The sequence below is a fragment of the Equus przewalskii genome, chromosome 18 (assembly GCF_037783145.1).
Source record: "Equus przewalskii isolate Varuska chromosome 18, EquPr2, whole genome shotgun sequence".
NCBI lineage: Eukaryota > Metazoa > Chordata > Mammalia > Perissodactyla > Equidae > Equus > Equus przewalskii.
The window spans coordinates 58,626,452-58,649,602 of NC_091848.1; the positions used below are offsets into that span (position 1 = coordinate 58,626,452).

Here is a 23,151-nt window from a genome sequence, read left to right on the forward strand (position 1 = left end):
AATGTGAACCCTGAGTTCCCTGACAAATCTGACAGGTGGCTTTTGGGTTATAGTGGGAGACAGATACAGTGAAAAAGGGCTGACAGTTGACTGACTGGTTCGACTCCAGTCTTGTTTCTGCCACTTCCTAGCTGTTTTACCTTGTACAACTTACTTAACTTCTCCTGACTCAGTTTCCTCAACTGTAAAATGGAGGCAATCACAAGGTTGTGGTGAGGGTGAAGTGAGGAGTCCATGAAATACCTGCAGGGTGCCCGACAAACAGGAAGAACCCAATTCAAGGCTTGCCATTACAGTTAGTTTTGGACAAGTGGCAGACAAGGGTGCCTTTTGTTCATTTGCTCATGCGTCACTTGACCACCAGAAACAACTGCTGGTTTCAATCGTCTTGCCAGAATGAAATAACGACTTCCTTTGGGTCCTCTTCGGCTGTCTGCAGAGCAAAGAAGGGCACAGGCCAGAGCAGAGGTGTGCCACTCACCCCTGCCCAGTCGCTGGAGCCTTCCCAGACAAACATCTTGATAAAGAGTCAAAAGCAGAGAGTGTTAGGCCAAAATTACTCAAATAATTGCTTTCTTGCTGTCACCTTAAAAGGCAAATTCACCTGTTATTCTAAAATGTGTTTATTTGGGAATAGCCAAAAGAACAGCAATTCAGGCTATCCATACTATGGCAAACCCTAGGCAAATTCAGAAAACAAACCAGGGGGGCTGCTTTCACAGAGAAAATGGGGGGAGGGGCTGTTCTAAAGGGAAGTCTATTGGGGGAGAGTGACAGTTCAGGGCAGCAACGGCTTCTCATTGGCGGAACTGTGGCGTTTCTGATTGGCTGAGCTGTGGCATTTCTGATTGGCTGACATGTGGAGTTTCTGATTGGCTGAGCTGTGCAGTTTCTCATTGGTTGAGCTGCAGTGTTTCTCATTGGCTGAGTTGCGGTTTCTCATTGGCTGAGCTGTGCTTTCTCATTTGCTGAGTTGCGATGTTTCTGATTGGCTGGGCTGTTGGCTGGTGGGAGAGAAGTCTTCCTTCAGGAGTAAAGTAGTTGCACTTCCTGTGCCGATGCCAGTGTGAACAACACACGCACTACAGTTGACTTAGTGCACGGCAGGACAGCATGAGGAGCCCACGGAAAGGGATGGGAGAACCTGGGCAACCGCCTCCCTCAACTTGGGCAGGGCTCTTCCCCCTCCGGGCCTCAATTTCTCCATTCATTAAAGCAACAGGGTTGTACTAAATACTTCCCCAAATCCCGAGCCTCATCCTGCCCCCAACTTAGAAAAGAAAACCTCATTTATTTCCTTCAACACCAAAGAAGGGGCCGCGTGGACCCAAAAACAGAACACTCGTGGGTTTCCAGGCGGCGGAAGGACCCACCACCCGGCGCAGCGTGGGCAAGGGAAGCCGGCCGCCCCGCGCATGCGCACGCCCCGCCCCGTCAGCTCGGGCCGCGTGCACGGCCGAGCCGGTGAGTGCCTGGTCTGCCGCGCCGCTGCTGGCGGGGTCGTGTCCTCCTCCGGGCGCCCGAGTGCGGGGGTGGCGGGGCAGTGGCGGGGCAGCGGCGGGGGCGGGCCGCACAGCCGGCGTGGGGATGCCGGCCCGAGGCCGGGGCGCACAGTCTGGGCCCCGGGGCAGCCGCGTGCGCGGCCTGGGCCCGCGGGAGAGCGCCCGGGCGCGGCGGGAGGGAGGCGGCCGTCCAGACGGGGCCCCGGCTCGCGTCAGCCCCCGGGTCGGCACAGGCTTCCGGAAGGCGCCGGCGGCGGGGTCCAGCGGGCCGGTGGGCGCAGGCGGCCCGCGTGTTTTCGGCCCGGGCCCCGAGATCGCTGGGCGCCGGGCCGACCCCGCCCTCCTACGAGAGGAGGAGCCGGGTCACCGGCCGCCGCTGCACGCTGGTCGCCTCCCTGGCCCTTCTCTGGGACTTGACGGTCACCAAAGTCCTCACTGACGAGGGACAAGCCACTTCTCCCTAAGACAGAACCGGAAAGGGGACTGCCCATCTCCGCGTGGGCCAGCCGAGAGCCCCTGCCCGCTGCGGGCCGGCAGGACAGTCCCGGGCGCCCGGCACCCGCCTGGGCGGTGGTTGAGGGCTGGGCGCGCTGAGAGGTGGCCGTGGGCCCCGGGAGTGACCCGAAGCTCGGGTGGAAAACTGCTCACGCGGGTTCCCGGGCCGGCTGCCGGAGGTGCCTGTTCACGGGCCCCGCTGGACCAGGGGCAGCACGGGGCGCTGTTAGGCAGGCGGGCTGCACCCCACCGGGTCTGGATGCCCGGGCGCTGGGTCACAGCTTAGTGATGTTGGTATTTTGTCTTATTCTAGTTAAAAAGCTCTAGCTTTTGAAAGACTCGGGATCGAACTATCTTTAACCTTCACTTTTCAGCTCCTAATTCGTTTTTGGGGTTTTTTAAATGGCAGGTTTCTGATAATGTGGCAATTTTTATGAATAAGCTGAGATTTGGAAGTGAGGTTCAGGGGGTGGAGGAAGTTTGGGAGCGGGCACTTCTTGCTCCAGCCACCAGGTGACACCGCTGGCCCAGGTGCCCTCCTTGGGCGGGCATGGTGCTCTGGTGAGGAGCACCTGGCTGGGGGCGGCTCTTGGTAGTTCTTGAGTCAAGTGCTTGCAGCTCAGAGAACAGCTCATTAGATTTGGGATGCCACACTGATTGAAGCCAAGTTAAAGATTTTTGACTTTGCTGTATCGCTGGCCATAGGCTGAAACTGTGCCTAGGATCTGCTGAGATAAGTTGAATTGATTAATTTGGGATAATCATATCTTCTAGTAAATAATGAATTTAGTGACACAGTGCTTGTGTACAAGAAAGACATGCTTTCCTTTAGATGAATATATAATCTGAGTGGTGTTTGAGGCTGAGTTGTATCTTGGAAGAAATGGTGTTGGTTTAAAACTGTATGATATCCTGGAGAAATGGCAGTGACCACGTAGTGTTCTCACGGAGGCGCATGAGTCATGCAAGCTGCGTGTGCACGATGCACTAACACCAACACTGGCACTCCTGGTAGACTTAACCACGTGTGTTTTGTTCTCTTGTAGGTTTGCATTTCCTCACTGCTTTGTCTTGAAGACAGCACGATGCCAAAGAAAGCGAAGCCTGCAGAGAATGGGAAGGAAGAGGGGCCTGCCCCCTGTAAGCGGGTGAAAGTGGAGGCAGCTGGCGGGCCTTCCGCTTTAAACTTTGACAGCCCCAGTGGGCTCTTTGAAAGTTTAATCTCACCCATCAAGACAGAGACTTTTTTTAAGGAATTCTGGGAGCAGAAGCCCCTTCTTATTCAGAGAGATGACCCTGCACTGGCCACATATTACCAGTCCCTGTTCAGGCTGTCAGATCTGAAGAGTCTGTGCAGCCGGGGTATGTACTATGGAAGAGACATAAATGTCTGCCGGTGTGTCAATGGGAAGAAGAAGGTCTTAAATAAAGATGGCAAAGTGCACTTTCTTCAGCTGAGAAAAGATTTTGATCAGAAAAGGGCAACAATTCAGTTTCACCAACCTCAGAGATTTAAGGTAACAGGTCCTCCCCATTGAGAATCCTCATATGGATTAAACTGCTAACGTTGGGCCACAGATCAGCGCAGGGATGAACTTGTGGTTTGATGCTGCTTAGCCTCCTGCTAGCTTGAAGAGGTAGCACCTGTTTGCTCTTTTTGTGTGTTATCTTTTGGCTAAACTGTTAGAATCTGCAACGTCTCAGGGTGGTTACGCATCCTGAGCTGCAAAAACTAAATTATATTGCCAGTTTATTAAACTGACATCACACCTCCGGGAACATGTTCTGTGGGCTGGTTTATGTTTTGACGTATGGTAGACATTTCTATTTGTTTTGCCCTGTCAATATAACTTCAGGCATGATAGCCTCAAGGTGATCATTTTCTTCTTGAAGTTGCCTCCTTTTACTGCCTACATCTACCTAAGTAGAGGCTTCAGTGCCATGACTGGATCACATACCAGATGCATCTTCAAGACAGAGACTTCACCCTTACTAACAGCCACCCAGGTGGCATTGAGGGGCAGGGTCCTGGCACTGCTCCTGGGGAGGCAGTCATAGGTGGAGGATAGCTTTGATTTGCAAGCCTAGAAGACTGGCTAAGTTTTTATTTATTCCACATCAGTGATTGATGTTTGAAAATTAATTTGCCTCCTCTGTGCTCAGTTTCTGCTTTATAAAATACAGGTGTAGAATGAGCTAACCTGCTTTTGTAGAGGTTTGAGATCTTTACATGATAGGTGGCCCAGAACAGTTGAGGGCCTGTTCTGAGTTTCAGATAAAGTTTTATCCCCCATTCAGAAATCCCCTTCTGTGACCCATGGCTGAATCAAAATGGCACCCTGGAGAAGGAGAGCGGTTCATGAGGTTCCAGATCGAGGGGAGTGGGTTCTGGCTGTGTGATGCCTCCTGGGACCTCGTCATCGCTCACCAGTAGTGTTTCCCATGACTGAACTCAAAAGGTGCTTTGTTAGATCCCATTAGGCCTCACCTGGTGAATGCCTTTCTCTTTCTTGTCTGAAGGCCGCTGAACCTATTTGTACTCTCGAGAAAGTGTAAGTACTCTTAGATTTTTCAGTACAAGTCCTCATTCCAGAGTATCCATCTCAGGCAATCAGAAGCAATTGAAATGTCCCTGGAATGCCAGCCTTTGGGCCCAAGCACCCAAAAGGACTTTAGAAATCACTTGCCAGACCAAGTCATGATTTGAATTCAGAAAACGTGGACGCCGTGGTGCTTCTCTCTGAGCTAGTCCTTGACTCTTTACTTGGCTAGAAGATGCACTTTTGTAAAACGTGGTTTTTAGACACCTAAGAACTGTGACCATAGAAGATCAGTGAAGTTGACTATATGTAATTTGGTCACAGACCATCAGAAAGTTATTATTTGCCGTACGTGTGGTGTCCTCTGGTTGTCATTTCTGTACTTTAGAATTGTCTTGGGTTTTTCTCTGTTCATCTACTTAAGCCCTGCACATTCCTGTTCCCCAATTCCAGGTGGCCAAGAATGTGTTTCCTTTGCCCTGTTGATGCAGCTCTTGGGCCGTGTTTATTTTTTTTAAAGATTTTATTTTTTCCTTTTTCTCCCCAAAGCCCCCCGGTACATAGTTGTGTATTCTTCGTTGTGGGTTCCTCTAGTTGTGGCATGTGGGACGCTGCCTCAGTGTGGTCTGACGAGCAGTGCCATGTCCGCGCCCAGGATTCGAACCAACGAAACACTGGGCCGCCTGCAGCAGAGCGCGCGAACTTAACCACTCGGCCACGGGGCCAGCCCCTTGGGCCGTGTTTATTAAAGCAGGAAGGACGAGCTTCTCAGTGTAGGCTCAGCCCCCAGCCAGACCAGGATGCACTGTGCTCTCTCCACCTCCAGTACTTGCGAGACCTATAAGCTGTAGGAGCTCACCTCTTACACTAGCAGCTGGGTTCTAAATATTGTACTACGAGATTTAGTGTGTGTCTGACGTTAATAATGTCAGGTTGGAAGAAGCCTAGGGGCAGTTCACCACTGGCCAGGTTGAGAGACCATCAAAGAACAGTTAGCCCTTTGTTCATCGGGTCTTAGAAGGTGCACAGCTTATTGGTCTAGTTAGTCTGGAAATGAGTAGGGAGGTAACCAGAGATCCATAAGTTGTTCCCCACCTGCTTTGGGAATGCATGTATCAAAAGTCTGGATGCGTTTACCAAATTCTTACACACGTGTGCACTCCTGAACCTTCCAGCAGACATTTGAAGTAGGGCGGTCACTGCGGTCTCCATTGTACAGGTGAAAGACGAGTTCCCAGGTGTGACTTTTCCGTAGCTACTAAGTAAGGACTTCTGACTCCAAACTTAAGGCATTTTCTACCATGATTCTAAAGATGTTAAGTGAAATGTAGGGCTTTGGCCTGTTTTTGCCTTCCTTTAGGCGTACACGTGGGCTTCTGCTCTTAGCCTTGGCATCAGGTCTGATTCTCTGGGGAGGTCAGTGGAGGGAAGAGGTCGTACCCAGCCAGGAGAGGCTTCCACCTTCCCTGTTTCGTTGTTCTGGGGTCTTCCTGGGCATCTCCAGACGTCATTGGGAGTCAGGAGTTAGAGGAGAAGACAGGTTTTGGGAACCTTGTTTATGCCTAAGTCGGTGTTGTGGAGCAGTAATACTTGATACTGCTTTGCGGTTTAAATAGGATTTGAGAGCAGCTTTGTGCTGTTCCCTGCAGCCTTAGGGTGGGAGCCTTCATTTTACAAATAAAGAAGTTGAAGTCACCTAGCTTATAACTACAACTTGGGCTGAGGTGGTGTGACTCCACATCTCTTTCTGGTGGGCCACGCTCGGCAGATTGCAAAGCTAAAGGTCCAGGAGAAATGGAAAAATTGTATAATTGATAGGGTTTTCGGTAACCTTTAAGAAGAAAAGAGACATAAACTCATCAATTACAGACCCAGATGCTTGAGTTGGGAGCCATAAAGTCACCCTTAGGGCCCTGAGACGCCTCTCAGGCCATCGGAGAGAGAGAGCAGCCCTGGTTTGCGGCGGCTCCAATGACTGTGCCCATAAATGTAATCACATCCGGGTCCTGCTGGCCCCTCCCGGCGTTCGTTAGCTGCTGGGGAGGTCTGCTACCTCACTGAGCTGCCGGGCATTGCCGTCTCCTTCCCGTGTAAGGACCAGCCCGCCAACCCTGAGTGGAGTGGCCCGGTGCTGTATGTGAAGATGTCTCCTAAAGCTTCTTTCATGCTGACCCAGTTCATCATGACCCAGTTCACTGCTGCATCCCGGTGTCTGGCGCGTAAGAGCTGTGTGATGATGACTTTTCCCACTGGGTGTTTTTAATGCTGTAGATTTTTTTTAATATTCAGTGGTAGGATTGACTCGCAAGTTGTGGTCATTGGTTTACTCAGCAAATGTCTTAAATGTTTTAGTGTCTTCCATGTGCCAGGCACTATCCATTCACGTCCTTGAAACTTGGGGCTCTCCACTGTCCTTTGTAGGTGACTTGTCTTTTCTTTAATCTCTTAGTGAGGCAACATAGAGTCGTGGTTAAAGGTTTGGACTCCAGAGCCAGGCTGCATGGATTTTGAATCCTGGCTCCATCATTTATCAGCTATGTGTCCTTGTGCCTTAGTTTCCTCATCTGTAGACTGGATGTCACACTAGCACTCACCTTCTGAGTCAGGGTTGCCAAGTGGGTCGTATAACTGGTGTCCTTTTAGCACTTAGAAACAGTGCTGGGCACATAGGAAGTGCTGAGGTCCATCTGCCCTAATGCTTCCTCCCCTCTTCTCACCTGCCCTGGGGAAAATCAGGTTTCTTTGTTTCTTGCAGAAAAATGTGGCTCCTTTCTGGGCCCCTCCGTCTGACTTAGGCCGTGAAGAGCCGTTAGTGACTGGAGGGAGCATGGCTCTGCCCTCGTCCTCCCCCCTGTCTGTACCCTCTTAGCTCATCACTGCTCCCGTTGAATACCAGTCTTGTGCAGTCAGTTCCCAGACGCAGATCTCTAGCCCTTCCGTCTTGCCAGAACTTCAGACTGTAAAACATGTCCACATGGGGTCTTCGCAGCTCAAACCTAACATTTCTAATGTGGAACTTTTCTTTTTTACCCCTGAAAACTTGTCTTCCAGCACGTCTTGCCCGTTTCAGTAGGTGGAACCGGGAGCTGGCTGACTGCGCCAGGAGAACCCCAGGAGTGTTCTCCCCCTTCCCATCGGCCCCGTAGTGTTCACTCCTGGCAGGGCCTGTCAGTGCTGCGTCCAGAGGCCCCTCCGCCAGGTCTCTCCTCTCTCCCTCCTCCACTGCCCGGGTCATCGCTCACCTGGGCTGCTCCCTCAGGAGCGTCCCCCTGATCCTTCTCGCTTTTCTGCCATCCATTCTCCGCGTAGGAGCCAGAGTGTCCCGGTCCTGCCGGGAGCCCCCAAGACTCCGTGTTGCCTGCCTTGCAGGCTTTCTTTTGTCGGCTCCTGTCTGTTCCGGGGTGCTGCGCGTTAGAGGGAAGGTTGCTGAGGGCAGAGGTGTGGACTCTTCACTGCTGCGTCCCGGTGTCTGGCGCGTAAGAGCTGTGTGATGATGACTTGCTAAGCGGTCGAGCACGTGTTCCTCCGCTTATTTGCGATATTTCTTTCTTCTTCCCCCCACCTTCGTTTTTTGTCTTTTAAAGGATGAGCTTTGGAGGATCCAGGAGAAGCTGGAATGCTACTTCGGCTCCTTGGTCGGCTCGAATGTGTACATCACGCCTGCGGGATCCCAGGGCCTGCCGCCCCATTATGATGATGTGGAGGTGAGAGGGGGGTGGCTGCGAGCCCGGGTCGGATCGCTTTCGGGGCTCGGTTCCGCGCTCGGCCGGGTCTCCGTCCGCGCTGCCTGTGCCCTCTCTGGGGATCTCAACCTCGCCCGAATGTTGGGCCAAACTCAAGCCCACCAAACTGGTTTCTTCTCCTCGAAAGGGAGGGCGTGTCACCAACATTACAAATGCACAGAGCTGCACATTCCTGTGAAGCAGGCCTTTGTTGAGTTTATCTGCAGAAAAGTGCGATTGGCTTTTGCTTTAATTTCACAGCGTATGGTCTTTAATAAGGTCAGTAATCCTTACGTCTGCTTTCATTCTGTTCTTTTCCTGGAGCTGCCAAAAATAGCTATCTTTTTCCATTTGTGAAACTCGGGGCAGCTTGATGAAGGCCGTGGTTTCACTGAAGCGCTGGGGCCCTCTCAGGTGTTGGGCTCACCCTCGAGTGGCTGCCAGAGTCGGCTCTGTTCCTTACGTATTTCCTAGTTTTATTCTTGTACTAATTCAGGGTGTAAACACAAAGTTATTAGTAAAAAGCTCGCTTTTCACCCTTGGAGAGCAGTGTGATATATATTTTCCAAAAGTTTTTTTTTTTTTAGTATATATTTTTAACAGAGTTTTCAAATATCTTTGGCTGAATGAAGAATAAAAATCTTGAAGTTTTCCCAGCCGCCAAGGGTTACCTGCAGGTGTTGGGCCTTCAGTAGTGTCTGAGCCTGGCTCATCCTCAGGTGGCGGGCTGTGAGCGGGGACGGGGCCGTGAGGAGGGAGACGGTGGGATGCGAAGAACGCCCGAGGCTTGAGGACGGCGGGAGCAGCGACTCCCTCCCGGTGTCAGGTCACGGGGCCTGTCCTCAAACAGGAAACCGGTGGCGGCATTCGTTCCGTGCGGAGTGCAGCGCGCACTCGGTGCCCCTGGCGGGCGGGGGTGGGAGGCCGTCCGCTGACTCGCCCGGCCGCGGCCCTAGGTTCTCATCCTGCAGCTGGAGGGCGAGAAGCGCTGGCGCCTCTACCGCCCGACCGTGCCCCTGGCTCGCGAGTACGGCGTGGAGGCCGAGGACAGCATCGGGAGCCCGGCGCGCGAGTTCACCTTGAAGGTACTGGGCTTCCGCGTGCGCGCCGCTCCTGGAGCAAGCTGCTTGAGGTTGCTGTTTGTGCGGTGTGTGTGGTCCCCATGGGAACGTGGCCGAGACTGCGGTGGCTCTCCTTCCCGTCCGCCAGCACACGCAACTTCTGAAGGAGGCTTGGTGTTTGTACCTAGAGAAATGAGCCGAGGGAGAATTAAGTTCCTTTTTCAAATAAGCTGTCTCCAAAGATAATCACAGTTCGTCAGGATCGAGTTAGGAATTCAGTGCCCACCGACTTCTCTACAGAAGCAGTGGAAGGTGTGGCCTCGGGCAGCTTTGCCCTGTCTGGGACGAGGGTCAGCCCTGGGCTGTAGGCTGCTCAGGCAGAGCACAGGCAGGGACCTCCTTTCATCCTAAAAATAATCTGTGAGGTTTGGAGCTGTTGTCTCCATTTTACAGATAAAGAAACTGAGGCTTCGGGGTGTTAACTCACAGCCAGTAAGTGGCAGCGTCTGTGTGACTTGGAGCTTCCAAGAAGCTCCGTGGAGGGCAGAGGCGGAGGGAACAGGGTTCCCAGGCACAGGATGTCATCCTTGACCTTGGGTCGGGGCGGGTGGCTTCCGGGGTATCTGGTCTCAGGCTGTGGATAGGACAGTGACTTCAGGTGCTGCACCCTCTGCAGGATTGAGCTTCACAGTGACAGGCCCCCAGGCACAGTGAAGCTGGACCAGTGGGATGGCCTGGGAGCCCAGCAGGCAGCTTGGCCCTTGAATCACAAAGGAGAGGTTTCCAAAATGGAGAACTGAAACTCCATATACAGCACTGAGAAGACATCCTAACTCCCTCCTCTTTTCTTTTTCTTCTTTTAGCCGGGTGATTTCCTGTACTTTCCCAGAGGGACCATTCATCAAGCTGACACTCCTCCAGGCCTGGCCCACTCTACTCACTTGACCATCAGCACCTACCAGAACAAGTAAACACTGCCTCCCAGCCTAGTGTCCTGGGACAGCTCTGAGTTCTGGCCCATAGCAGCCACGTTCAGAAGGGACATGAGGCAGTTGGCACTTCTCTCCCCCTTATCCACCCCGGGAGCCTCTGGCTCCCTTGCTGATGTCATAGTCCTTTAGGGTCCTGTCCATGCCATTGGTCCATCTGGGCTTCCTCCTGGGAGCACCATGAATCGATATAGAAAACCAGGAGGTGCCCAAATAAAGGGACCCATAGTCTGGGAAGACAGAGCTGTAGCTGTGGGTATGGCAGTGTGTTGGTGAGGCCAGGCTGGACTCATAGTCTCTCTCTTTTTAAAATAATTTGTATTGTGGTAAAATAATTATAGCACAGAAAATGCCATTTTAACCTTTTTTGTTTGTTTATTTTTTGAGGAAGATTGGCCCTGAACTAACATCTGCTGCCAATCCTCCTCTTTTTGCTGAGGAAGATTGGCCCTAAGCCAACATCCGTGCCCATCTTCCTCTACTTTATGTGGGACGCCTGCCACAGCATGGCTTGATGAGCAGTGTGTAGGTCCGCATCTAGGATCTGAATCAGCAAACCCTGGGCCACCGAAGCAGGATGTAAGAACTTAACCACTGCGCCACCGGGCTAGCACCTTAACTATTTTTAAGTGTACACTTCAGTGACATAAGTTACATTCACACTGTTGTGTAGCTGTCACCACTGTCTGTTTCCAAAACATCTTCATTGCTCCAAACAGAAACTGTCCGTTGAAATCTCTGGGTCTCTTAAGGTTACCACTTTTCACAGCTCATGAAGTTAAAGGAGGAAAGGCCCTCTGGGATGGTCAGACTTAGAAGCACACGCGCTGAAAACAGTTCCAGTTACAACCGTGTTCCTTTCTGGCGAGCGCCTCATCACATGACAGGACCTGGGCCGCAGCACCTTGTCAGTGGTTTATCATCCAAACCCATTAAAAGATCCCCGTCGTTAATTAGTGTGTTCAGCGTGCGGGCGCTGGGAATGCAGGCGCTGTGCTGAAGGGGCTCTGAGAGCACTTACTCCCTGGCGGAGGTGGTAGCAGGGAGACAGGCTTGTACACAGTACCAGAGTGTGACCATCCGAGCGCAGGTCTGCCGATGAGACTCTTGAATGGAGGGATGCCCGTAGCCAGGCTGGGGCTGAGGGAGGGCTTCAGGAAGGACTTGACACCCACGCTGAGCGGGACTCAGAGGATGAGTAAGGAGAGGAGCGTCAGCAGGTCAGAGGAGGAGAGGACATTTCCAGGCCCGAGGGACAGCAAGTCCCCTGCTTCAAAGCCCTAAGTTGCAAAACGAGTTAGTAAGCATACCTCTGCTTCCTCCTCTGGCTTTGCAGTGTGAAATTAACCCTGTGTGTAAGAGACTGGAGGAACCAGCTGGAGCCTGGCCTGAAGTTAGGGCTGTCTTTGCCCACAAGTAGAAGGCCAAAGCTTGTATTAAGATTCCTTTATGAAAAAGGCCCTGTCGCTGCGTTCAGGTTCCTTGCACAGCAAGGAACAGGTCACTGAGGCCAGCTCCAGAAGAGCAGGGGCATCGAGGGAGTGGGCCATAGAAGGGTGGCCGCAGGGAGGCTGGAGCCAGGAGTTCAGTGTACAAGCAGCTCTGGGCCTTGGCAGCCACATCGTGCCCCCATGAACATCCATGTGTCTTCTGGTCCTGCCATCAACATTACTCAGCTGCTGTCTTTCCCTAATTCTCTGTCTTCCGTTTCTCTTATTGCCGCCACTGGTTTTCCAGTAATTGGTTGTCGCTCCCTTGTTTTCCTTCCTGAGCTTCTGTCTACGCACAGCATTGCCTCATCATACGCTGCCATCACTTCTCTGACCTCCCTCTAGTTCCTTGAGTCTATTAGCTTTGGCTTCCACTAAGTGCCTGACTCACTATTTTACAGTCCCAAGAATGAAGTTCTGGTAGGCTGCGCTGGGTCCCCCTATCCCTTCTCCAGTCAGCTGGGGCTGGGGAAGAGCTCTCTAGGTTCTGGAAGCTGCCTGCCTAGGACTGTGGGTGGGCACCATGATTGATGTGTTAAGGCTGGACTGTGACCTGTGCCCTTGTCGGTGGTGCTGGAGCTAGAATGGGAAAAATGTAACTTAAGGACCATTGCTCCCCAGAGATGTCTCTGTGCTTTGGTCCTGATGCTCCCTAAGGTCCAGTGGCAGGTGAGGATTTGGGACCTTTTCCTAATACCTCTCAAGGGTAGCATTATTAGAACATTTGGGGCCAGCTGTGTGGGACAGTAGCAGGTTGCTTTGGCTGCTTTACCAAATTGAACTCCTCAAGAGGTGGTATTCCCAAATTTTGGAAAGGGCCAAGATCCATTCCAACTCTTAGAGCACAGAGCTCTGTTTCACTGCGATTGAATTCCTCCACGAGCTATTGCTGTAGACTTCCACCTATGACCCTGCAAAGGAAGAGCAGGCTTATTGTATGCTGTTGAAAGAGCTGCGTGTGTCTCCAGGTTGAAGTTCAATCAAAGATGGGAGGTTGGGGGGCCGGCCCATGGCATAGTGGTTAAGTTTGGCACACTCCACTTCAGCGGCCCGGGTTTGTGGGTTCAGATCCCTGGTGAGGACCTACATCACTCGTCAGCCATGCTGTGGCAGTGACCTACATATAAAGCAGAGAAAGATGGGCACAGATGTTAGCTCAGGGCTAATCATCCTCAGCAAAGAAAAAAAAAGAAAGATGTGAGATTGGGTGTAACATTAAGTCGCAAACCAGTGAGGCCACCAAGTAGTTGTGGGTGTCTTCAGGAGAGTCTGTGGCTTTTGTCCTCCTTTGCCACTTTCCGCGCAGGAAGCATGAAAGTGTTAATTTTGCTTACTGGGTGAGAAGCCAAAGGCCCGCTGACTCTCTGTTTTGTACATAGTTGGAAATTTGAAGTCTGCTGGTGACACAGGAAAATTTTAGATAGGTGAGAAGTGTTTTAAGAGGGCAGTTATATTGGCACACCTTTAGGAGCGAGCTGGTTCTAAATGCCCCAGAGAAAGCAAAGGTCACTGAACACTGATGCTCATTCCTGGAGGTTATTTTTGGCCACTGGCTTCTACCTTCTACTCCAGTAAAACCATTGCTCGAGTTTAACGAGTTACAAAATCAATTGTTTTAAAATTGTTGATGTTGGATGTTTCACTGCAGAACACTGCTCTCTTTTATAAGGAAAATACAAAGGAAAATGTGAGGTTTAACTGTTCAGATAATTACACAGTTCAGGGATCTTGCTGTTACCCTAAATGTATTGCTTTTGGTTTTTTTGCACATAAAATTTTTTTTAGATTGTTAAAATTTCCTACAAAGCTTTCTTCATAGACACTTGTCTCTGCTACAGTTGGAAACAAAAGAAACAATTGGTTCCTTGAACTTCCTACTTTGTCAGAGTATATGGTTAATTCTCTGATGTCTTTAAATTTAAGAGAAGTCGTGGATAATGCCTGGCTTCCACCTTTAACATTCCACGTGAGCGTCTGGGAGTGGGGAGGGAGGGCAGCAGTGTGATTGACGGAGGTCTTAAGTTTTTATGCTGAGTACTGTCAAATTAATTGAACTCAGAATGCCTAGATGGGGGAGTTGGAACACAATTTGTGGCTTCTGGCTTTACTAGTAATCAGTATTTTATGTATATGTCATATGTGTTCACTGTGTGTTTTTCTTGGTGTGTGTTTCAGCTCGTGGGGAGATTTCCTTTTGGACACCATTTCAGGGCTTGTGTTTGATACTGCGAAGGAAGATCTGGAGTTACGGGCTGGTCTACCCCGGCAGCTGCTCCTGGTGAGGAGAGGAGGCGGGTGGGAGAGGAGCACTGGCCACAGGCCAGGCCAGCATGGATCCCAGGTCCTTCTTCCCACAGGAGCCAGGCTTGACTCCTCCAGAATGGAGTGCTGCACGTTATGCACAACCCAAAGAATGAGGGTGTTGTGCAGACAGTCCGCTTTCTGTATTTCACAGTGGCAGTAGCAGGCACTGTGGGAATGTTGGCTGAATAAATGGCAGAATGACTGAAGAATGTGGCTTGGAGAATGGTAGATTCAGCACCCACGAGATTCCTAGTTAGGAGAGACCACTGGAGATCCTGGCCTTGGTGTATTCCCTGGCTTTCTTGTCTGTCCTGGTTTTCTGTTTGAAACAGCAGCACTGTTTGGCTAGTTTTGAGAACATGAGTGAATTAGTGCTGAGTTGAGCACAGGTTATTTTCACTGTCTGAAGCAGCCCTCCCTAGGACAGTGGCTTGCTTCCCAAAAGGCAGAGCTGAGACTGCATTATATTCCCAAGGATCCCTCTTTCTAGGCAAAGTCCTGATAGTTGATCTTTCTGGCAAACAATAGGCAGCTTAAGGTGAACAGTGGTTACAAGGAAATAATGGGATATTGTTCTTATGGGCCCCGGTTGTGTGTGTTTGTGTCCCCGTGTGTCTATACTGGGTAGTTGTGCTCAGCATACTGCTCTGGAGCCTGGAAGCTAGGCGGTAATCTGCTGGAGTCTGGGCTGGGCCTCACTTCTGTGTTTCTAGCAGGTGGAAACCACAGCTGTTGCAAGAAGAAGAGTAAGTGGCTTTCTGAGGATGCTTGCAGACAAGCTGGAGGGCACCAAAGAGCTGCTTTCAGCAGACATGAAGAAGGATTTCATTATGAACAGACTCCCACCTTACTGTGTGGGAGACGGAGCAGAGCTGTCAACGCCAGGTGGAGCTTGCTGTTTTCTTCTGGCTGGTTAGGGGCTAGCATGGGATATGTTGAGGCCTGCCTGGGTGGGCTCCTCTTTGAGCAGATGGAAAGTATGAAGCATTTTAGAAGGAACGTGGACCTAGATCTATCTTTAGTGTGTTATGGTTGGACAAGACATGTGAATTATAGCGGTTCTATGATCGAGTCCCTGTCAGTTTCATAGTAGGAGGAGGAAGGAAATGAGGCTGGAATTAGAACTGGAGAAGCAGCAGCAGTCACTGCGATTAGCCAGGATGGGGGCTATTTGGTCACTTTTGTGGTTTGGACGGTGTTCGTACTTCTGCCCGAGTGCTGACATGATTATGGAGTGATCTTGGTTTTGTCTTCATCTCCCACAGTCATAGTGGCTCTGTTGGATGCTGGTGTTCTGTGAAACTGTCTGTTCAACAGGAGAACAGAGTGAGATGTAGCTCTGAGTGTCAGGCCAGCGCTTGGGCAGAAATTCTCTTTCTCAGTAGAGTAGAATGAGAGTATGATTTTTACTAACTTTCATAAAAGCCTTATTGAGAACCACTGAAACAGACAATCTGTAAGTTCCCTTCTAACATTGATTCTATTTACATTTTTGTTATAATCTTTGGAGGAAATTTAGAATTTGTTTTTGATTGCATCTATTCAAAATAGCAAATGTTTTACCAGCACATATTCTAGTCTTTAGCAGAACAGAGTTTTCTGAGTATCAGCTTGTGGCCCAGAATATTTTATCTAAAGTTTTCCTCGTCATAACCATTGTAGTCAACAAAGCTATGATCCCTCAAGACTTTTGCCTCAACCAGGTGACCCTGTAAGGCTAGTTTGGTTTTAGTGGCTGCTTTTTCACTAAGAGGAATCCAGTTTTGGAAAGTTTTTTTTTTCTGTGAACTTTATTAGGTGGCTTTTACATGACACTATGCTTGACCTACATAGACTGAATAATTTGCCACGGTAATGCAACTAGTAATTGGTGGGATGGTGCACTTTGGACTCAGGTGGCCCTTCTGGAGGCCACGTGTAGAGCAAGAGGCGAGAGAGGTAGAGACCTGAGAAGTGGGAGTTCTGTCTGTGCTGTGACAGCTACTGCACTTCAATGGGATTGTTTCTGTCCGTTGAATGGACCTCTCAACTTCTGTTGTTCATCTCATTGTGAGTCTGTCTTCACTGTAAGAATGAGCTCCAGGAGCAGGTAAACTATAATCTCTCTCTGACTGGGGGGGTAAGCGAGTACTTGCAGAGCCTGCCCCAGGCTTGGGTTCACCTGCAAACCATTAGTAAACGTGTTTCTTGAATAGCTCCTCCTGCAAGCAGATTGAGCCTGCTGGCTTCCTCCTCTGAAGGCTGGTGCTCTGGGTTTTCCAGGTGGACAGCTACCGAGGTTGGACAGCACAGTGAGACTGCAGTTTAAAGACCACATCGTCCTCACTCTGGGGCCAGATCAGGATCGCTCGGTGAGTATCCAGAGGGGAAGAGGCTTCCTCTTTCCTCTGGGCATTTCCATCGCAGGCCCAGGTCATCCCACTGACAGATGGCCCCCACTTCTCCTCTGGGAATTCATCTGTTCTCATGGCATAATGCCATCACCTTAGGTCAGATGATGCCCAAATCTCACTCTTCTTGTTGGGCATTTGAGGTCTTGCTCTCATCCCCACAGAACCCTCCTCTGTTCCCCTCATTAGTGATTGACATCTGTCTGCTTCCCTCCTCATTCAGGCCACATTGCTTTTGCTGGGACCACTGCAGACACTGCTCATGTGCCTCCCTCTCAGTCCCTCTCCCATTCTCTTCACTGTGCACATCTATCATTACATATGGGTTTGTCGATATTTCTTAAAAAAATCTCTATCCTGTAGATCATGAAGAGGAAAATCTATATTCCATAACCTTGCCACCTAGTGCAGCTGTTCCTAAAACTGGTCAAACTGGCTAACGGATCCTAGCATCACCTGGAAAATTTTTAGGAGTTATAAGTTCCTGGGCTTCTTGTGGTCTGGGTTGGAGCCTCTGCATTTATTATTGAAAGTTCCTTATATAATCCTAAGGACCTTGGGAACCATCCCATGCCTTATCGCTTCACCCTGTTCCTCCTAATCATCTTTCTCGAGTGGTGCCCCATGAATGATCTTGGGGGGGAGGGTGATGAGATTGGGAGACCTAGATGTCTCCATATCCAGATTATTCCAGCCATCAGGGTCAGACCTGGAGAGGACTGGTTCATAATAATCGATAAAACCTCAAAGTATGTACTCCCACATCCCCATTAAAAACAAATCCTGCTTATTCTGATAAGCGATCCATTGGAGACATTCTATGTCAGACCAGGGTGTTTGACACTTATCTAAGCACTGACAAGGAATGACTGAAGATTCTGGTAGAGATGGTAACTGCACTGTGTAGGATGGAGAGCAAAGCGAAGTAGAGACTGGGAGGCTGCTGTAATTGGAATGGAAGTTTTAATAAATCACAGAGCAGGTCTTTCCCACAAGTTAATATTTTACTCCATGGTATTCATAAATTGTCAATTTATGTATACCTAGGATTGTCACATTTTTTTGATGCAAAAAAGTGCAGGCATGATGAAATGAAGAAACTTGAGTGTTTCATTGATATGTTGATATATAAATGGTTCTTTTTTCATTAAATCAAGTTTCTGAAGATGCTCTACCAGGTACACTCTATTTAATTTAAAAAAAGTCTTACGTACCTATTTACTTCACACAAATAGTAATCTGTGAGGACTACAGTGACATGTATATACATTATATCTCGGGGATGTGTGTATATATACACATACATATATATCATGACTTTTTGCCAAAAGGATTCTTTACAGTTTAATAAATTTCACGTAAGCATTGAGGTGTTAAGAGTTTTCTTAGTGTTGACCTGTTATTGGAATCTCTCCTAGTATTGAAGCACTCAATATTTTGTTTATGACTTAATGCTTTTTTTTTTTAAAGGATGAAACTCGAGAAAAGATGATTTACATCTATCATTCCTTAAAGAATAGGAGAGAGACGCACATGATGGGCAATGAGGAAACAGAGGTTTGTTCCAACTTAAATGTCTTTCCTGTGATTTGGTGGTGGCTGGGAACAATCAGTTACCTTTGATTTATGGGTAATGTGCTTTGTTATAACTGCAGTGTGGACATAACCTTTCACAAATCAAAGAGCCCTTGCATAGGGAGGATTAAATCAGACAGTTCTGTGATACAGATACATGTACCAGCTTTAAAAGATAGGAGCTGGGACCTGTAGGAAAGGTGTAATGTAACACATGGAAGCATTTCAAATGACTAATATTTCTTACTATACAAACCAGAATGCCTCCCGTGAAGTCTGAGTTTTCATATGGGAAGTGGCAAATGCTGGAAGTTATCTAATAGCTTCCCTGAGACAAATTTCAGACTTGTAAAGGATCTCAAAAACAGTGATTTATTGAGAATCGTGCAAGTTTATATGAAAATGCCACGTAAGTGACAAAATGCTGCTTATGTTTGACTCAATAGTTTATCCTTTTTCAGTCTCACGGACTTCGCTTTCCTTTATCACATATGGATGCACTGAAGCAAATTTGGAACAGTACAGCTATTTCTGTCAAGGACCTGAAGCTTACTACAGATGAGGAAAAGGAGAGCCTGGCATTGTCCCTCTGGACAGAGTGTTTAATCCAGGTAGTCTAGCGCCTTCACAGAGTCAGGTGTCTGCTGTTTATGTGCACATGTGAAAAGAAAAGCTAGGTTGATGTGCTGGGGAGTCCTGTTGCTTTGAGTCAACACATTGGGTAGGAGGGACGGTTGTATACAACTTTCCTTACCTGTGTATCTGATAACATGACCTACCTGTTACAGGTGGTCAGTTGGCCATGTGTATTAACAGAGGCACATGGAGGAAAGAATGGCAAGTTACTAAGTGTCCCAGAAAGTGACAAAACCATACTTTAAGACAAGTTTATTTAATCCAGTCTGGTAGAAAAGGCACAATTCCAATAAATGTATCATTTAAATTTAAAGGTTGTTGTTACCTGGCTTTGTCTTTGTTCTTTGGAAGAAATAACTTTTTTAAAGAGCCTCATTGGCTCTAGAAAAATTTCAAACAATTAACACAAAGAAAAATAATTTTAACTTGGATTTTTACAATGAAAATATACATACCTTTGCGTATAGACAAACCCCCCACCCCCATTAAAATAAAGTTACCCCTATAAGTTTCATTAAATAATACTGCCACACCAGTGAGAGGCACTCACATCTATGGGCATAAGGGAGTTTACAGGTGCTGCTTGAAAGATGACAAAAAAGCCTGAGATTGAAGGGAAAAAAACTAATAATACTTACATGGAAAGACCAAGTCTCTATTAAAAATACTCAAAATAGTGGGTCTTTGAGTTTAAACAAGTCACTGTTATTTTAAATTCTAAAGTGCATATAGATATTTTAAAAAATATCAGTGGTGTATTTCATCTTTCTATATAAAAATAGAGTAGACATGTTGGGATGAAGGGAACAACAGTTGTTTCAATCTGAGTTTAAAACCAACTCAGGAGAGAAAAATGCTTATGAGTTGCATAGTTAAAGCTGGTAATGATTACTTGAAATTAAGTCAAAGATGATATCCTACCTGATTTTGCTTAAATCAAAGCTATTTAAAATGGGAGTGAAAAACAGAGTTTTCTGTCATTGCGTAGATAAATCAACTCCACCTTTACTTGAAAAATAAAATGGTATGGTCAAGGCTCAATTGCTACTTGGTTTTAATCTGAACATTTGAAATTTCCCTTTACTTCAGGCAAAGAACAATTTGAGTACTCTTATACACAGGCGAAACAGTCTTTATAAACACTTCTTGAGGACAGATCAGGCAGGTCTAGAGGGAGGTCTCAGCACCAGGAGAGGTAGCCATTGGTTAGCGTTCTGTCACCCGTGAGGGTGCCTTTGTTAATACTTAGAGTGCAAGAATGGCCACAGTTGTTTGTGCTTTTTTAGTTTGAAGGACTGAGCAAAGAAGGGCCACAGAAAATACTCTAGTACTTGAGCCTTTTTCCTAACAAAGCTGAGGTCCCTCCCTGGGGTCAGTTACAAGTGTGAATACTTAGAAAAGCCTCAATAGAGAACCTTTAAGTTTAACGAATGCAGCAGCTAACAGCATATATGTTTTCAGATATTGCTAAAAAATTACTCATCTTTTTGCAAAAGTATAACTTGATCTATAGGGGTTTATTTCCCTGTGCCTTGCACTCACAGACGCATCTACCAGGATGTTAAAAACTAATACACGATGACAGCGCCTCCAGTGTCCTATCATGGCTGTTAGGAATAGGATTCGTGTGTGGTGGATAGGAGAGAAAAAACATAGACTGCAGGAAACATGGTCACCAAAACTGGAGATCACGCAGGAATGAACCTTTCCCAGCAATCATAACGTATGCTTCACGGGACACTGACTAATTGGCAAGTGCTTTGAGCTTTTCTGTGGGTAAGAGCAGTGGTCTTGGAGCTTGGTTCTGTCCAGTGATCAGGAGCGTGAGGATGGGGACTTCACTTCCGCGGGGCGTGAGCTTCCTTCTTCCTTTGCTCTTTCTAGGGACGCTGTGGATTCTTACAATATTTCAATGTCCCATTTCTGTGTTTCTTCTCCCTCCATGGACTGATTTACAATTACATGAGTCTTGTCATAATAATTTCCTCCTAAAATAGAAATTCCAAAAGAAAAGATTATTTGTTCACACAGGTGCGTAACAATTCCACAGGCTTTTGTTGACCCTGTTGGGATAGATTAATGTCATTCACAAAGCAGTCTGAAATGGGAAACTGAGTTTAAACAGGCTTAGCTATTACCCATCTCAAATCAGACCTTATTATGAGTCAATGGAAAAACTAAGAGGTATAATAGATGCTTGCATAGGCTGTGTCCCTAACTATGTGGCTCAAGCACAGAGTGCTCTGAGAGCTCTGGCTGCATGTCAGGGGCTGTGTCCCCTAACTATGTGGCTCAAGCACAGAGTGCTCTGAGAGCTCTGGCTGCATGTCAGGGGCTGCGTTTTTGTTTCTACACCAACAGTGACTATAATTAACCCAATTAAAGCAACAGCCCTGAATAATACTGGCCCTGACCTTGCTGGATTCAAAACCAAGGTTAAATGATACCTACCATAAATTCTAACTGAGGGCTCTTAAGGACTGCAGCAATGCACAGCAAAAAGTTAAGAGAAGTTTCATTCTAAGAAACAGATGACATTCATTTTATGGTTTATGTCATTTACATTTGTTCTCAAAGATCGTGCAGCAAATGAAAACTTTAAACTGTACTATATTAACAAAACCTAAGGCCTTTGTCCTAGGTTTTTTCTGCTTCATCCATATTGCTAATTGTTTTGTAGAGCATATCTTAACTTTTTTCAAGCATAATTAGAAATGACTTAACGTTTCTCTTATACATAAGGATTTCTTCTACCCAGGAGGAGGAGGAGGGCCGTAACTTAAAATGATACCTAGGGACACAAACATTGGGTTTCATCAAAGGCCCACCTTTCACATCAAGGACAAGTTGATCACTGAGATAGGAGCTGATGGTTCCATTTTTGTTCAGTCTCCACTTCTGCCTGAAGTGCCCGTGTTCAGTCCACAGGGCCACTTTAGCTCCGGGTGTGTCCCGACCACCAATCACATCGAGACATGTGTCATTGGCCTACAAGGGTTAAGAAATAAATTGGCAGCACTGTGTTTGCTGAAATCAATTGAATTGGGTCCCTTTTCTTTCATGTAAACAAATCAGACATTACATAACTGTGTCTTATCTAAAACAACTATATGGCATAATTATAATTTCTGTAAACTTTTTTTAAAGTCTTCTTTATGGCTGAAGAGGGGAGGAAATGGTACAGAAATAAACCTACTGAAACAGAGGTTACTTGTTTTTAAAAGGATATCTGCATCTGACAACATGTTCAGTAAAAGTTTGTTGAATTAGAATTAAATGCTAGACTCTGTGAGCTTACATGTATTGGGTCAAGCTTGGTTTTCTTACAAAACATCAGGTGATGTGCTAGATATCCAGACAATAAGTACTTTTAAATGCTTTTCATGTTTGTTGAAGCATAAGAAAAAAAGTAGATAATCCATCGGAGATACAATAAAATGGGTTCTGTTCCCCATCACATCAAACTAATGGAGGGGTCACCAAAAAACAGAGAAACCTACATTTTATTTTCTAAGCTTTCTCTAGTAACAGCTTCTTTCTTCTACTACTACTTCACTGTATGTTTTGAAAATGAGAAGTTTTCAACATGTTTGGAATCACAAAGTTGCTGATTTTTTCTGGGCTGTGGAATAAGGAATGTCTCACACAAGCACACTGTCCAAGTTGGATCCAGTGACTTTTATCATTGGTTTTAAATTATCATTTAGGCATATCCATAGTATGTGATAACTTTAGTTTTTACTTTAAAATAGAAACTGGATTTTCTAGATCAAAAAATTCCCGAAGTCCTCTCACTTAAATGCTTTAGTAATGCACCTCAGTGTTCATATGACTAAACAACAAAATGTTTGTAGGACATAGCATTATTTTATCATTCCATTTGATTTTGCAAGATTCTGGTTTCCAAAAGAAAAAAACAAAGACCAAAACTCAGGGTTCTGATCAGTGGGCCGGTTACCTTGGATTTAAAGAGTCCTCGACAGTAGTACCAGATCTGAGTATTCTTTCCACTGTAGGGAGAGACGCACACAGACGTGGCCCTTGTGTCAGCTGCATTTCCAGTGACTGTCAGATATTCATCCTGGGCTCGGTTCTTTATTCTAATATACACCGCAGGCTATGACGGGGAGAAACAGCCATTTAAAAAGCATCTTTTGAATCTGGATATCAATCCTTCCAAAGAAGGAAAGTGAGAGGTGACAGAATTTAGCTTATTTATATCAGTTTCACCCTTAGTCCCTTTAGCAAATATGTAAAATTAATATTTTCTATCGACAAATCCTTAGACCACCGAGCACAAAGCTTAAATTGTATAATCTCTGTTATACTTTTCTGAAAATGCCCTTTGGAGGGGTAAATGGTGAGTTTCGTTCACTAGAACCCCAGGTGGCAAGGGGCAGTGAAGAATTAGGGACTTGATGAGTTTAATTCAGTAACTACTGTGTCC

At 47.3% G+C, this 23,151-nt stretch overlaps 2 protein-coding genes across 8 annotated transcripts in view; one reads left to right on the forward strand and one right to left on the reverse strand.

Annotated features, from left to right (window-relative positions):
* The first annotated feature begins 1,015 nt into the window (after window positions 1–1,015).
* Window positions 1,016–19,017, forward strand: RIOX2 (ribosomal oxygenase 2). Of its 5 annotated transcripts, none has more exons than XM_008541692.2 (10): window positions 1,016–1,464; window positions 3,044–3,514; window positions 8,122–8,241; window positions 9,216–9,344; window positions 10,184–10,287; window positions 13,975–14,077; window positions 14,817–14,988; window positions 16,366–16,454; window positions 17,964–18,050; window positions 18,530–19,017. In XM_008541692.2, the coding sequence occupies exons 2-10, from the start codon at window positions 3,083–3,085 to the stop codon at window positions 18,686–18,688; spliced, it is 1,395 nt and encodes a 464-aa protein (XP_008539914.2). In that variant the 5' UTR covers window positions 1,016–1,464; window positions 3,044–3,082; the 3' UTR covers window positions 18,689–19,017. The 5 variants fall into 5 exon arrangements, with proteins under 5 accessions (XP_008539914.2, XP_070439003.1, XP_008539915.2 ...); XM_070582902.1 differs by having other exon boundaries at window positions 1,055–1,464; window positions 18,515–19,017; XM_008541693.2 differs by having other exon boundaries at window positions 1,064–1,464; window positions 14,820–14,988.
* CRYBG3 (crystallin beta-gamma domain containing 3) overlaps window positions 18,942–23,151 on the reverse strand; it is a 106,926-nt gene continuing 102,716 nt past the window's right edge. For all 3 annotated transcript variants that reach the window (XR_011529242.1, XM_070582899.1, XM_070582900.1), the window contains 3 exons: window positions 22,663–22,821; window positions 21,533–21,692; window positions 18,942–20,692 (listed from right to left, as the gene is read on the reverse strand). Coding sequence is in view for 2 of the 3 variants with exons in the window: in XM_070582899.1 (XP_070439000.1) it covers window positions 20,604–20,692; window positions 21,533–21,692; window positions 22,663–22,821 (408 nt within the window). In the remaining variant the exon portion in view is untranslated. The remainder of the gene's footprint in view (window positions 20,693–21,532; window positions 21,693–22,662; window positions 22,822–23,151) is intronic.